The 15,506-nt window shown below is 35.5% G+C and overlaps 1 protein-coding gene across 1 annotated transcript; it reads left to right on the forward strand.

The window, feature by feature from the left end:
* Positions 1-12,104: 12,104 nt before the first annotated feature.
* LOC144705797 (very-long-chain 3-oxoacyl-CoA reductase 1-like) lies at positions 12,105-14,728 on the forward strand. Its single transcript, XM_078578621.1, has 4 exons — positions 12,105-12,264; positions 12,986-13,645; positions 13,997-14,066; positions 14,404-14,728. Exons 2-4 carry the CDS (start codon positions 13,014-13,016, stop codon positions 14,644-14,646), a joined length of 945 nt encoding a protein of 314 aa, XP_078434747.1. The 5' UTR covers positions 12,105-12,264; positions 12,986-13,013; the 3' UTR covers positions 14,647-14,728.
* The last annotated feature ends 778 nt before the right edge of the window (positions 14,729-15,506 follow it).

Below are 15,506 nucleotides of genomic sequence, written 5' to 3' on the forward strand. Positions count from 1 at the left end.
CACCTCATTTAGTGGTTGAAAGGGGTATGTTCAGAGTGGAACAGGCCTCCTCGTTCATCCTGAACGGGGCATGTGATTTCCTAAGGGCGGAACGGGCCCCGCTTAGCGGAATGGGGCCACCGTAGGGCGGAACGGGGCCGTATTCGACTTGAACGGAGCCTCCTCCTCAGGGCGGAATGGGGCCTCGTTTGGCCTGAACAGGGCCTGTTCAGCAGCGGCAGGCCACGACGGCTCATCGACGGGCCAGATCGGGTCTAACCGGCCTAGTAACCACCACCAGATGGTGGGGCCCGCCTATGGATGAGCGGGCACCACCTGGCGCGGACCAAGTCAAGGATCAGATCCTCTAATGGTGGGCCCCACATTTGAATGTGGGCCTAGGTGGCGGGCGTCAGCTAGGCTGGCTGACCGTTGGGCCCGTGCCACCTAGGCGGACGTCTCGGGTGGCAGGCGACAGCTAGGCTGGCCGTTCACTAGACTTGCGCCACCTAGGCGCCCGTCCCACATGGCGGTGCAACGTTGTAGGCATCAGTTAGGCTGGCCGCCAGTAGGGCCTGTGCCACGTAGGATGGCGTCCTACGTGTTGGGTGCCAGTCAAGCGGGATTGGCGCTAGCTGGGAGCCATGTAGGCTCTGAGCCTATGTGGCAGATGCCAGGTAGGTGGGTCTGGCGCCAGCTGGCGCCACATGGGCGCGCCCGTGGCAGTTAGGTAGAAAAAAACATGTTTTTTTAATGTTGCGTCTAAGGGGTTTTGAACCCCAAACCTGGTGGTCGGTGGGCGAACCCCACTAATTATATCCTTTAAAATCAGAATATTTAATTTACCGTAAATAATTTTGAAATAAATTATTTTAGGCATGAAATAAAAAACAATCTGGAAAAATCAGGAAAATTATATTATTGATTTCTTGACACGAAAAAATTTTAATGTTGAATTTTAATGTCTAATAAATCATAAATATAAATTGGAAATATTGATTTCCCTTTATTTGAGTTGAATAAGTTAAATTATTCAATATCAAATAAATTCCAGAAAAATAGGGATAATATGTATTTCATTTTATTCATGAACATAAATTAAAATTTAATTTATTTGATGTTAATAAAATTCCTTATCTTTGGGAATACATATATATTTGGAATAATTGAGTGGAATAATTTAAGAGTTAAATTATTAAATTTATTAAAATTCCTATAACCATTTTAAATTGATTAAATGGTTGTTTCTTGATTTATTTATCATGATTGTCATGATTTTTAAATTTGGCAATGATTTAATGTAATTAAATTTTTCTTTAATATTGCATTTCTTTATTTGATTTATTATTTGCAATGTTATATTGTGGAATGTTGGATGGAATGAGATAGTAGAAAATTTTAGATGGACTTAATGTAGGATCCCTAAGTTTTGGTTATCCAAGATAGAGAGATATTGGGCTTAAAATTTTGACTATGATTGATAGTCAATATACATTCACATCCTTTTCCCATTAACAAGATATATGTATAATTCATATGCCTTAGATGAAGACACATGTGATATGAGATATCACATAGTGCTCCTCGTGATAGCTGAGACCAAACCTGAAACCCCTCAAATTAAACTTTGAGCCGTAGCGCGAGAGTGACAAACTCAAGCATGGTCCTCCTTCATTATAGTCTTAGGATCCAAATCCCTTCATATTGGGTTGGTGGAGTCAACTCTAGGCTCACTTATTTGGGAGGCGGGACTAAGTACTAGTGTATGACACAAGGCTGGGGTAGAGGAACCGTGTAGTTTGATGGGGGTATACTCTAGGATTATATGCAAAGCTATTTCTGTCAAGTAATGAAGGTAATGCTTAGACCAAACTCAGTGGTTGGTGGGGGTATACTCCAGGCCGCATGAGCGTTGGGGACCAAACTACGATCAGATATTGTAATTGGTTGCAAGTCCCATGAGATGGGTGCTCAATGATATGTATTATGATTGGTGGGGGGTATACTCTAGGTCATAGTATGTGTTTTGAGATTCTGATCCCCACTAGGAGAATGTCGGTTTCTCTGTTTCCGTGCACGTGAGGGTTGTATGGATTGATAAATTTTAGTGGGAGTCCTCATTGATGAATAGAACATCGGCTAAAACTTTCTAGGTCTTTCATTGACCTAATCTCCTATAAACACCCGTCGTCAAGTAGCCCATTATATTGCATGTTTGATGCAACTCATTGACAAGTCGATAATTTATGATGTGCTCATGGACTTGATGAGAGTCTTCAAGTCTAAAAGGTTACTTTATGTCCTTAGAAATGATGACAATGTTGATAATGGGATACGAGCAAGAAGTTAGAAGTGAAAAGTTTGCTATGACATGGTTCAATGTTAACGCACCGATAATGAGTGTTAGTTATTGAGGTAGCATGAAGACAAAGAACATAAAACCATGTAATACTATATGATAGTTATTTGGATGTGAAATCCAAGAATTTATTCAAGGCTCACATGTTCAGTATCTTCTGCATATGGGGATATGATGAAGACGATTGAAATGACGAGAGAGTGATATATACTTGCAAAATGGTTCTCTGTTCAATTTATTATTGATTTCTTCATTCTTCATGACTCAAACTTAACTTGCTTAAGAATTTCAAAGGTGAACCTTTAGAAGGTAACATCGTAAGAAACCTTATTTGGTATGACCAATGGGAAAGTGTGTTGGGTTTGGTGCCTTGGTTCGTCCATGGAAAACACGGTGCCATGGATGCCTAAGTGTGTCGATCGATTCATAATCAATCTTTGAAACAAAACATTGAAAGTACCTTTTGGGTAACTCGTTCCACCCTTGACTTTGTCGCTTCGAGATTGTTCTGAAGCCGTTCACGCGTCCGATCTCTAGAAGTATCCACGCGATCACTCGGCACTTGGATCTCCACGTCTTCTGCTTCAACTCTTCTTGAATATCTTGACGATCTACTCACCATGAAGACACTATTCCTTGGTGCCATGGATGCCTAAGTGTGTCGATAGATTCATAATCAATCTTTGAAACAAAACATTGAAAGTCCTTTTGGGTAACTCGTTCCACCCTTGACTTTGTCGCTCCGAAATTGTTCTGAAGCCGTTCATGCGTCCGATCTCTAGAAGTATCCACGTGATCACTCGCCGCTTGGATCTCCACGTCTTTTGCTTCAACTCTTCTTGAATATCTTGAAGATCTACTCACCATGAAGACACTATTACTTGGATGAGTGGATAGGAGAGTAGAGAAAGGGAGGGACACTCAAATCAGGATTGCATGGGTGCTTAAAATGAGACCCCTTTCCCTCTTTATATTTTACTTAAGGTTTTCTAAAACACCCTCCAAAAAAAAATTATCCACCAATGCCCTTATGACCTCGTGCGTGTGACCCTCTAGGCCCATGTATCATTCTAGTTAATAACTTTATGGCCCAATAATATTTATTGACCAACCTTATTAATTAACTATATCAATATATAGATTAATTAAATAAGGATCGATTTAACCCAATCGATAGGTTAAGTTTCCAGCTCGTGGGGTGCCAAGCTACACCTCGTGTTCTAGAAGATACCGAGTAGTCTCAAACTCTCTCATGGAACCTTTACCGTCATCGGTTACCGTATATGTATAATCCATCATCCGCGTGAGACTCTCGAACGACTTAGGGTATGGTTTATCGTCAAACCCTAATCCATCATTGGATTAGTACTGATGTGTAACAGGGATCATTGGAGAACGCCTTCTCCAATATCCTTACTACCCTGGCCAGGGCTTTTTCTGCATCGTCTTCCTCGAGTCAGTCTCCTCTTATACCGAGGGCGGATGATCCCATCTTGACCACTCAATCATCTTTGTAAGCTTCTTACTACATCCGATCTATAACTTATTTGAATCCCATGATTAGAGGCTTGTGAGTCATAGTCAAAACGTAGTCGTCCACTCACGAGATGTCCTTGGTGTCTCAGGTCAGTAGATCACTTATACAACCGTGACTTGAATCAACCTAATTGACATTATTCAGGGATTTATACAGATCAATTCAGTGAACTCTTTCTCCAAAGAGTACCCACTATCTGTCCTTAGTGTAGCCATACTAATAGCCACATGATCAGCTATACTTATCATACAAGTAGGATCAGCTAGTGTTATTCTATCCGGATAATTTAATGTACGTCTCGACTATCCATTGAATAGGAATATTTAGAATATATGTTTAAAGACTAGTGATCAACGTATTATGATCTCATCATAATTCACTAAGTCATTGCACGTATTCATGGACATCATTATAAACATCACACGGAATATTAATGAACGCAAATACTTTTTTCAACGAACTTAAGTAAACATGGTAGTATAATTGGCTTGACGGCCACATAATATCCATCAAGGTGTTCCATGCCCTTGAGAAGAAAAAAGGAACAAAGCATGTAAAGGTATCCCTATCACGCATGGATATAAGCAGCAACAATTATTTACACAATGGTCTGAAAGGTCACTTGAAGACGAACTACGCATAGCAATTCGTTAAGATTGCTTAGAGGAAGTTGAAACATATGGATGTTTTAATTGCTTAACATGTGGAAGAAAGTTGAGGAAAAGGAAACATGAATTTGAGGCTAGGAAGTATCGTAAAGGTTACGATGATCACTATGTGGATAGTGAACCTCAAATTTTCTCTTGGGAGATATGGTATTTTTAGAATATAATCATGTTCCTAGCATGAAGAAGAACATCACATCTGTTATGAACAGATTTCGATAGTCCCTTACTATTGAGAATAATAGTTGTTCTATTAATCTGAGAAATAATTTGATTGCTTTTGTCGTGGGATTGTTATGGTATTTATGACCACTATCATTATCACTGATGATGATAATTTTAGCCATCATCACCCATCAAGGAATAGTTTGCATGGCCTAGTTGATGGAAATATATGGGGCTCGCAAGCCAATCACACATTTCACATCTTATTCCATGTTCATTAATACAACATATTCATTATAGTGCACGTGTAATGCTTATAATGAAGTCCATGAATACATGATCGAGCTTAGTGAATTATGATGAGATTGTAATATGGAGATCACTAGAATTTAAGCACGTGTTCTAAACATTCATATTCGAAGGATACGTGAGAAGGACATTGAAGTATCCAGATAGAATAATACTATCTACCCTCACTCATATGATGAGTATGGCCAGTCCCACAGCCATTAATGTGGTGACACTAAGGATAGATAGTGGATGCTCTGTAGTGAAAAGAGTTCACTGAATTGATCTATACGAATCCCTGAATGGTATTATACCAAACTGTCAATCAAGTTGATTCACATTAGAGTTGTGTAAGTGGTCCCTATACTTGAGATACCAAAGACGTCTTGTAAAAGGACGGTTGTACTTTGACTATGGCGAACAAGTCTCTAATCATGGGATTATAAACGGTCTTAGTTAGGGTACATCAAGAAGTTCACGAAGAAGATTGAGTGGTTAAGAACAGATCATACACCCTTGGTATAATAGTACGAATGTTTAGAACACATGCTTAAATAATAGTGATCTCTGTATTACGATCTCATCATAATTCACTAAGCCCGATCATGTATTCATGGACTTCATTATGAGCATCACGTGTGCACTATAATGAATATGTTATATTAATGAACATGGAACAAGATGTGGAATGCGTAATTGGCTTGGCAGCCACGTATATTTCCATCATGCCTCCCACTCGTTTACGGCTAGTTGTACTGGTGGGCTTGTTATGGGCTCAATATGCTCTTTTTGAATCAACAAGGGCCCAAATCGCCAAGCCTATTTGGCCTAAAATCAATAAGTTAATATTGGGGGAGCATCATATATTTTCCAAGACACCTCTTTAGGTATCAAAAGAAAATTCTATAACTTGTGCTCAAGATGGGATTTTTTTCCCTTCTTATAAGAGCAGACTGACTCATGGTGGAAGATGGAAGTTAAATCCATTGCCAGTGTGGTGATATATTAAAGAATTATTCTCTGATGATTTATCCATGCATTGTTACAAACTAAAATGGCCTGTTAGGGTTTCACAATAAAGGAGGATTATTTTCAAATGGTAATCAATTGCATTTCAGATTACATTAGAGAGTTCACATACTCCTTTTTGTCTTCTAGAGAATGAGGTTCAGTTTGAGACACCACACGCTAGAAACTCAACTTATTAATTGGGCTAAGTAGATCATTAATTAAGTAATATGCATGTTGGTATAGTTAGTTATGGACAAGATGAATGCAATGATCAGAGGGACGATTAGGAAGAGAAAGGGGAGATAAATTCAAGGGAAATTCATTTTATATTCATATATGTATATTCAATTAATATATTTTATCCGAATTCAGTATCTAAATATTATTTAGAACATTCAACTTGACATTGTGCAATAGTAGAACAATCATTATGAACCAACATCTCCTTTCAGAATGATCTGAAGGTAAAGAGGAAGAATTGAAATCATTTAAAATCATATCCTTGTGAAAAAAGGACCATAAATTATAATCATATCCTCCTCGACATAGTCTGCTCGTGTCTGTGGAGACCTGAATGAAAGAGGTGAATAAGATATCAATTAAGAAGACTGTAGGAGTCAACACCATCGCAACTAGTGAATAGTTTTACATGTTCTCAGACCTGTAGAAGATTTCGGGGATGAGGAACAGTGCAATGGTGCGATGATCATTTTGGTCAAACTGGACATGATACTACTGAATATTCATTTTTTAATTGTTGGTGCAATCTCCTCATCTTTTGTTAACAGTGCCTCTGAGAGTGACATGTGTCCCTACGCTTTAATCAATGAATATGATCATTTTACGATGTGGTGATGTATAGTCGCGCACCACATCAACGTTTTAGCTTCTCTTTTTTATAAATAAAAATGACAAGCTAACGTATGTCATTTTTTTCAAAAAATGCAAAAACTTTACAAAAATTGTGCAACATGGTGACTCATTTTTGCATGCCACATCATCATCACTTTAGCTTTTTATGAGGGCAGTCATACACATGCGCGTCATGTGTACTCGCATAACTGATGATTTTTTTATTAGCATGCATTACATGTGGGCTTACAAGAGTTTAAATTTTTGCAATGAGCTACGCTGATCATTGTGAAAAGTTGTGATTGGTTGGCATTTGTTTGAATCAAATGATGAAACATGGCGGGGCAAGATATAAGATCATAAATATATTATCTTAACATAAATGATAAGTGATTAAAATAAAATAATTTTATGAATTATAAAATTAATATCTTAATGAATATAATGTCAAAAAGTCAAAAAAGTATATGATAAATCATAAAATTAATTTATTTAATAATAAGATGTCCAAAAATCCTTAAAATACCATTAAATCCACAAAAATCAGAATTTGACTCTATAAATGGATATAGTCATTTTAAGCTTGATAATATGTGTATATCATTATTTCAATGTATAAAATATGTAAATTACATATAGATAACCAAATATTTTTTTGTAGTATCATGTAAGATAATAGTTTTTAACTACAATGATATTTTGGAATATTTTATTACACAACTAGATTTCTTTTTCCATCAAAACATAAATATCCTTCAAATTTAAGTCCTCATTTGGGTAAACCTTAATTGATAGATATTATGCAGTCTTCAATGTAAATCACACCACCATGTTTCATTTAAGTTCATTGAATAAAAGATGTATTCATTTTTATTCTAGTATGATGTTGAAATTGAATTTCATGAACACATACAATGACCTAGTGAATTATGATGAGACTATAATATAGTGATCTCTAGTATTTAAACGCATTCTATATATTCCTATTTGATGGATAATCAAGATGAACATTGAATTATCTGGGTAGAATAGAACTATCTTATCCTACTTATACGATAAGTATGGTTGATCATGTGGTTGTTAGTGTGGCGACACTAAGGAAAGAAAGGGGGTGCTCTCTAGAGAAAGGGTTTACTCAACTAAGCCAACGAATCCGTGAATGGTATTATACCTAAACGTCAATCAAGTTGTTTCATGTCACAGTTGTATAAGTGATACATTGAACTAAGACACCAAGGACATCTCATGGATAGACAACTATATTTTTACTACGGCTTAATGAGTGTCTAACCACAAGATTTAAATAAGTCATAGCTCAGATATAGGAAGGAGCCACTGAGATGATTTAGTGCTCAAGACGGGATCATCCGCCCTCAGTATAAGAGGAGATTGACCCAAGCTAGACAATGCAGTTAAATCCTAGGCCAGGGTAGTGAGGATATTGGAGGAGGCATTCTCCAATGATCCTCATTGCACATCAGTACTAATCGAATGACGGATTCGAGTTTGACTATCAACCATACCCTAAGTTATTCAAGAGTTTCACGTAGGTAAAGGATTATACAGTGGCGGTAACCAATTCTGCTAAAGGTTCCAAGAGAGAGTTTGAACACTACTCGGTATCTTCTAGAGCAAGAGGTGTAGCTTGGCCCCCCATGGTCGGGAAACTTAACCTATCAATTTTTTTAAATTGATCCTTTGTTAATTAATATATACATTGATATAATTAATTAATAAGGCTGGCTAATATTTTTTATTGGGACGATAACGTTATTAACTAGAATGGTACATGGGCCTAGAGGGTCACATGCATAAGATCATAGGGGCATTGGTGACTACATTTTACTTGATGGGTTTTTGAGAAAAATTGTATGTGAAATGTCGATTCGGAAAGGGGCATCCATTTTAGGCACCTAAGCAACAGCTAGATTGTGTGCCACTCCTTTCTTCCTTATGGGAATTTCTCCACTCACCCAAGAAGAGAGTCTTCCTGATGAGAAGGTCTACAAGGTTTTCAAGAACAAGTGGTGATCCAAGAGCAACTGGATCATGTAGATACTTTTGGAGGCCACACACATGAAATGCTTCAGAACAATCTCAAAGTGAGCAAGTCACGGGTGGAATAAGTTTCCCAGAAGGTACATATGATTTATTAGATTTTAGAGATCAATTTGAAATTGATTAATGCTTCTGTTGCATAAAAAACAGTTTTTTGTCATTCAACAAAGGCACAAGAACCCAAAAATAATAACCACATAACCAAAGAAGAAATTGTTATCATATGGTTCATAATACCCATATTTGTTAAAAAACATAATCTTAACTTTTTGTTGATGTTAAAATTGTTTCAGCATCAAATTTATAGAATGGGACCTCCTTTCACATTACATATAATGACAATAATCATTATATTTTGAAAAAATATTATGATTTCATTGTTACTGAGTTAGACAAACTGTATTTAATGTCTCCTAAGCCTTATTTTGTGGCTTGGGTGCAATATTCTCATCATAATTTTTTCCATATATAATTATGATTCAACTGTTCAAGATTAAATATATAAGGTTTTTTTCAAATTAAATGTTTTGAATACATGGGAAATAAATAAAGGGATTTTATTTCCTCTTTACTTTAATACTGAAGTTGCAAACATTATTTCCTCATGTTCTTATTAGATTAGAGTGAGAAAGTCAATCTTGAAACTAGAGGAAACTATTACAGTCGTATGAGGATTTAAATATTTTGAGTGCCATGTGAGGGAGAGTACGTTCTGAATTACTGATGTCTCAATCTAAGAGGAGTGGTTATGCCTCACAAAACCTTTGTATTCATTTTTTAAAGACATAAAATAAATTTTTTTTATTATCTTTGAGTATCCATCATTCTTTTGAAAAAGTAATTTTTTGTGTGAATATTAATTATAACTTTATAGTTCACACCATGTTGCTAAGAATACATATTCCAATGTACCAAAATGTATTAGTGAAGGAGATAATAAATAGACAAATGCTTCAATGCAGTTTTGGGTTACTGCCTGATTCAACACCATAGGGTATTTAGTTCTTCTAACCTGAATTATTAAAAAAATCATAAAAAATAATAAAATATTTGATGCCAAAAAATTATACACAAATTTATTTTCATCAAGCCACATTGGATAACTTGTCACTTCTCGGCCTTCTCATCACTTTTTTCTATGTGTCCATACATGCCTTCATATAGGTAGATCAAAATAGTGGATATTCCTTCAAAACATTAGAACTTTTTATCGCATTATTTCCACATCTGCAAATGAATTTGTCAAACCTTCAGGAACCATAATACATTCTAACTTTAAGGTGCATGTTTGATTGAGGCATTGTTTTTACTTCTGAATTTTGTAGTTTTGTCTGTTAAATATATTAAGCAGAGTCTTGACCTTCATGTGATTTTTCATGTTACTTGTGTTAATATTATACCATTATAATTTATTAATGATTTAGAACGTGTCCTCTAATGAATTAATTTAGTTTATTTTCATTCATGAATCATAGATCAGCCTGGGAGATTCTATGCCCAGCTATAATTGATATGAACTTGATCTAGTTTTCAGCTCCAGTTTTCTGAGGTTGAAAGTTTTATTTGGAATACTCATAAAAATGATTTTTTACATATAATGATTAAAAATATTATATTTTCTGAATTGAAATTTCCATAATATAGACCATTTTGAAATTTTATTATCAAAATACAAATACTTCTCACAATTAATGGTCAATCCAATCTTGAAATGTGAAAAAATGAATAAATATAGAGAAAAATTAAAAATAGGTTTTTTTTTAAGTTCGATACCAATACCTATAATGGTTAATCCAATACCTATTTTCTCCCTCGCTAACCTTTAAAAATGATAATTTTATCCTGTCTCCCATAATGAACTTTGAGTGGCCATTTTTCTCAAAAGCTTGTTTTTAAAATATCTATCAAAATAATTTAAATGGTCATTATTAAAAATTATATGAATTCAGATTTGAAAAGTAATTTTATTTTTTCAGTCTTTCTTAAGGTGTAATTTTTGATATTAACTACAATCATAGAAACGTATCCAAGTAAATATTTTAGAAGTGGTATTGAAAATAAATTAGCATTACTAAAATACATAATAAATAACTAAAATCACCTCATGCAATTATTGTTGAGATCATTCTATAAAATGACAATTGGAAAAAAATTAAGTAGATACATGATCTTACCATAAATATGTTAATATCTATTAACATAATTAACCAGAAAATTTTGGGAGCCTCTATATTCACAGGTTTGGGAAGATAATGCTAAAACTTGTCCAGTATAAACTAAGAAAATTCATTCAGAAATATTTTGTTGCAGTAAGTCATATAATTATAACAGTGACTTGGTAATAAGAAACAGAAGAATAATGGGATAAAATAAAGGTCACTGCATGTACTGCGAAAAACTAATAAAAGTGGAACTCATTGTTAACCAACATGTAACAATTTTAAAATCAAGGAATTGAAGATAGATAACCAACATGATGGGTTACATCATGAATATTTTTTCTCGATTACATATTTATTAATATATTTATGCATTTTATTTCGCAAAAATGACAAACGGTATCATAAGGTATCCAAGAGTTTAAGTAATGTACATATCATGTTACAAATTCCAAATAATGAATTATGTGTAGCGCGTTCCAATTTACGATTTTATTGAAATTAGTTTTACCAATATTTGATATACATTATGACATTAATTATGATGTATAATCTTATGAAAATAATGGATGCCATTATTTATCATGAACTTAATAAGTACCTTGCCCAAATGCTATAAACACCCGAGTATATTTGAATTATTTCTTGATTAACTGTGCTGATTCGTGTAAATCAAGATGTTTAAATTCTTTGAAATATTTTATTGCCTCGTGAGTGCAGGAATTTGTAGGAACTGATAGTAAAGTTATTTAAGATGCTTAAAGATGGATGGACCAAGAGGGCGTAACCAACTTGGAGCTTTTAGGGCCACAACTGGGCAATTGCACATATGGGGATAAGACAGAGGTTGGGTAAATGAAAGATGGCCACTAACTTTCCAGGCTGCACTTCCCCTATCTTACTTAACTAAATGGAGGCACGAAATCAAAGAAGAAGGGTTTCTAAAGCACTTCAAGATAAGAGAAAATGACATGGAAAGTAGATACGGTAAGATAGAGGGGTATTCTGGGGATAAAAGCCTTTTTTTTCTTTTCTATCCTCACTTTTTGGAGGTTTCCCTAGATTTTTCTGGACCCATTACAGAGCTTTCCTTCAACCAGATGGATAGATCTGGTTGAAGATTAATATTGGTTCTTTACTTATCGTTGCTCCTGTAAAAAGTCTTGGTCTCGGAGAAATATGCAGGCTCAGGTTGGTATCTCGAATCTCTAACGTTGATTTTTTTTTCTTAGGAGATCTTCGAAGGATTTTCCATCTTCTCCCTGTACTCTTATCTTCATATAAATCCATTTCTTAAACCCGTCTTTCGTACAACTCGAAGTTTCTTTTTTTCCTCGGAAAATCTTGTTCACATTGATCCTCTTTTATTTTCGTACTCTCCTTCTATATCATTTCATACATCTTTAGTTTTTTCCACCACCTAATTTCTCCTAAGAATATAAAAATCATTTATCCTTCCATTCGATTATCCTAGTTCGCTCTCTCTTTTTCTCACCTAAGAACAGATTATCAAATCCATACACCTAAGGTAAAACATAGAGATTAATTTTAATAAAAAGGGCTAGATAAAGCCCCTAACTTGAGAGTATCACAAGATACGCTCGGTATTCGAGAAACATCAACTAGTCTTCAATTGAAATACTGATCTTGAGTAGAAATTGCATGCATGGAATGATGGCCACAAGTCTCTAAGTGAATCATCTGTTCATCTCATCCTCTCTACACGCCACAACTTTTGCGTGGATAACTGTTTTCCAAGTCCATCGCTCCTTATCCTCTCTCCTCGTCTCTGTACGTGGCGAAATAGCGAACTAGAAATTTTCAAACGTGCGTCATCAATCAATATTTAGTTTTTACGCATGTGCACTACGATCTTTCAACTAATATACACACTATATTCTCCCTGTACAAGCGGGATTCTCTACGGGAGGGATCTATCAATGGAGATACGCATCACCGAAACACTCGTGTCCCAGCCATCATGGATTATCCTTTGCTTCTCAGTGGGTACGCTCTCCGTGCTTAGGTTATTCTTATCCATCCTACGAGGCCTCTACTCTTTTCTCCGTCCTTCAAAGAATGTAGTAGACTTCGGCAAATGGGCAGTCGTTACTGGTCCGACGGACGGCATTGGCAAAGCCATGGCCTTTGAGCTCGCCCGCCGAGGCCTTAACCTTGTCCTCGTTGGACGGAACCCCATCAAACTCAGCCAACTCTGCGCTGAAATGAAAGCCCAAGTGCCAAGCGTCGAATTGAAAACTGTGGTCATGGATTTTGCCGAGGACATCGGAGAAGGGATAAGAGAATTGAAGGGTGCCACTAAAGACGTCGATGTTGGGATACTTCTTAATAACGCAGGGCTTATGCAGACTGCACCGACGTTTCTTCATGAGATTGATGGGAAGTTCTGGTCGGACATTATCAACGTGAATGTGGTGGTGCCTACGATTATTTCTACCGTTCTCCTTCCGGGAATGTTGGAGAGGAGAAAGGGCGCCATTATCAATATCGGCTCCGGCAACACAACGATTCCGGCGTTCCCGCTGTTCTCTGTGTATAGCAGCACCAAAAGGTCCGATACCTTCAATTCACTATCCACCAATCGTCAATTAAAACACACATCAATCAAATCACCCATCCATCCATCTATCTATCTATCTTTCTATCCATCTGTCTCTCTGTCTGCTGTCTATCTGCATGTACGTATGTCTCTTCATCTTTCTATATGTTTATCTTTATTTCTAGCCATCTACCTGTTTGCCTGTCCTTCTGTGTACCCACCTGTCAATCTAGTTACCTACCGATCTGCTGAAAGTCTGAAATAACATGGTGGATTAGTTAAGGAGAAACAAGCGCGTAAATGTCTTACATGGACTGTGAATCAATTGATTTTTTTAAAAAAAAAATCTCTCATTAATTTCAGGTATATTAGATGTTTTTCAAAGTGTTTGCACACCGAGTACAGACAAAGGGGTATTCACGTCCAATGTCAGGTAAGTGTTTTATTTTCCCTTCTCTTTTATAGTTATAATATGTTTGTCCGTTGACATAATCGACTGTCCCCTTCAAAACGAAATGATATGAAAGGGATTTCAACTGAAATATTTTAAAGCTTCTACTTCAAATTGAGTCTCAGATGTCATGTGTAGTACGTCTATCCTACCGTGGTTGTAATTGTCAAATGGTTTTAATGTTCATTCAAAAAAGAAAAACGATGTGAGAAGCCTCACATTTTTAATGGATCGATATTAGTCATATTTCATAAATTTTCCTGCACCGTATGGCATACAACTATTTCGCTGACTCATCTCTTTGCTTTATTTGACTAAGATTCCATGGATTGTGGCGACAAAAATGGTACCAACTTTCAAGCCATCCATGTTTGTTCCAACCCCTTCACAATATGCAAATTCAGCATTGAGGTGCGTTGGTTATGGATCAGAAGTTATGCCATACTGGTCTCACGTTCTGCAAACGGTTCTCATGCAATTTCCTGCTGATTTTATAATGAACTGGGCCACATTTAAGTCTCTTATGGATGTGAGGAACCAAATGAAGAGGCAAGGGGTCTAGATGATAAATCTAGAGATATCTTTGTGAAATGGAAAAGATTGAGATTTTTTTTATTTACAAATGACAAAGCGGTTGTTGGACACACTGAGAAATATTATGTTACCCAATATATTATTATGTATTTAATTTATTAAAATTTTCAATAATTTGTTAGCCAATATACACTGTTCCCATTTTAATCTTAGATTTTATTTATTAAATTTAGGATGTATAATATAATATTTGTGTTCCTTGTATTATTTTTGGATTAGCAAGAAAAAAATTAGAGTTTGTCCTCATTATTACGCGTTCAATATTTGAATGGTGTTTGTCACTTTCAAGGTTTTTAATTCCTCTTTTTCAACAAGAAATCTTCAAGTTTGAGTAAGAGAACATGTTCCTCAAAACTCATTTAGTTTTGATCATCGAGTATAATATTTGATTCTTAATTTTAACCCAGGATCCGCCATTCAAAATGATACTCTAGAACTCCATATAATAGTATTTAATGTATTTATTTTTATTATAATAATGATTTATGGTTGATTAATCTCCCATGTATTCTTTACCATTCTAAAAAAAGTCGGTTTGAAATTTTAAGAACCTTTTGATGCAATTTATTGACAATAGATAATTTTATTTTATTTTATTTTTCTATGACATATATATCTCAAACTTATCTAAATTCCATAAAATATAAAAAATATATCTCAAATTTACCTTTGTTATAATAGTTGTGGAAAGTACAGATGCCTCATACTATGAATCTAGACATAAAAAGAGTCTCTTAGATAAAACAGGCTAACAAATAATTATTCCTCATAAACTTAAGTATTCTTATTCAACTATCTATTATAAATTAATAATGTGTATTTCATAAA

This window comes from Wolffia australiana, chromosome 7 (genome assembly GCF_029677425.1).
Source record: "Wolffia australiana isolate 7733 chromosome 7, ASM2967742v1".
Taxonomy (NCBI): Eukaryota; Viridiplantae; Streptophyta; class Magnoliopsida; order Alismatales; family Araceae; genus Wolffia; species Wolffia australiana.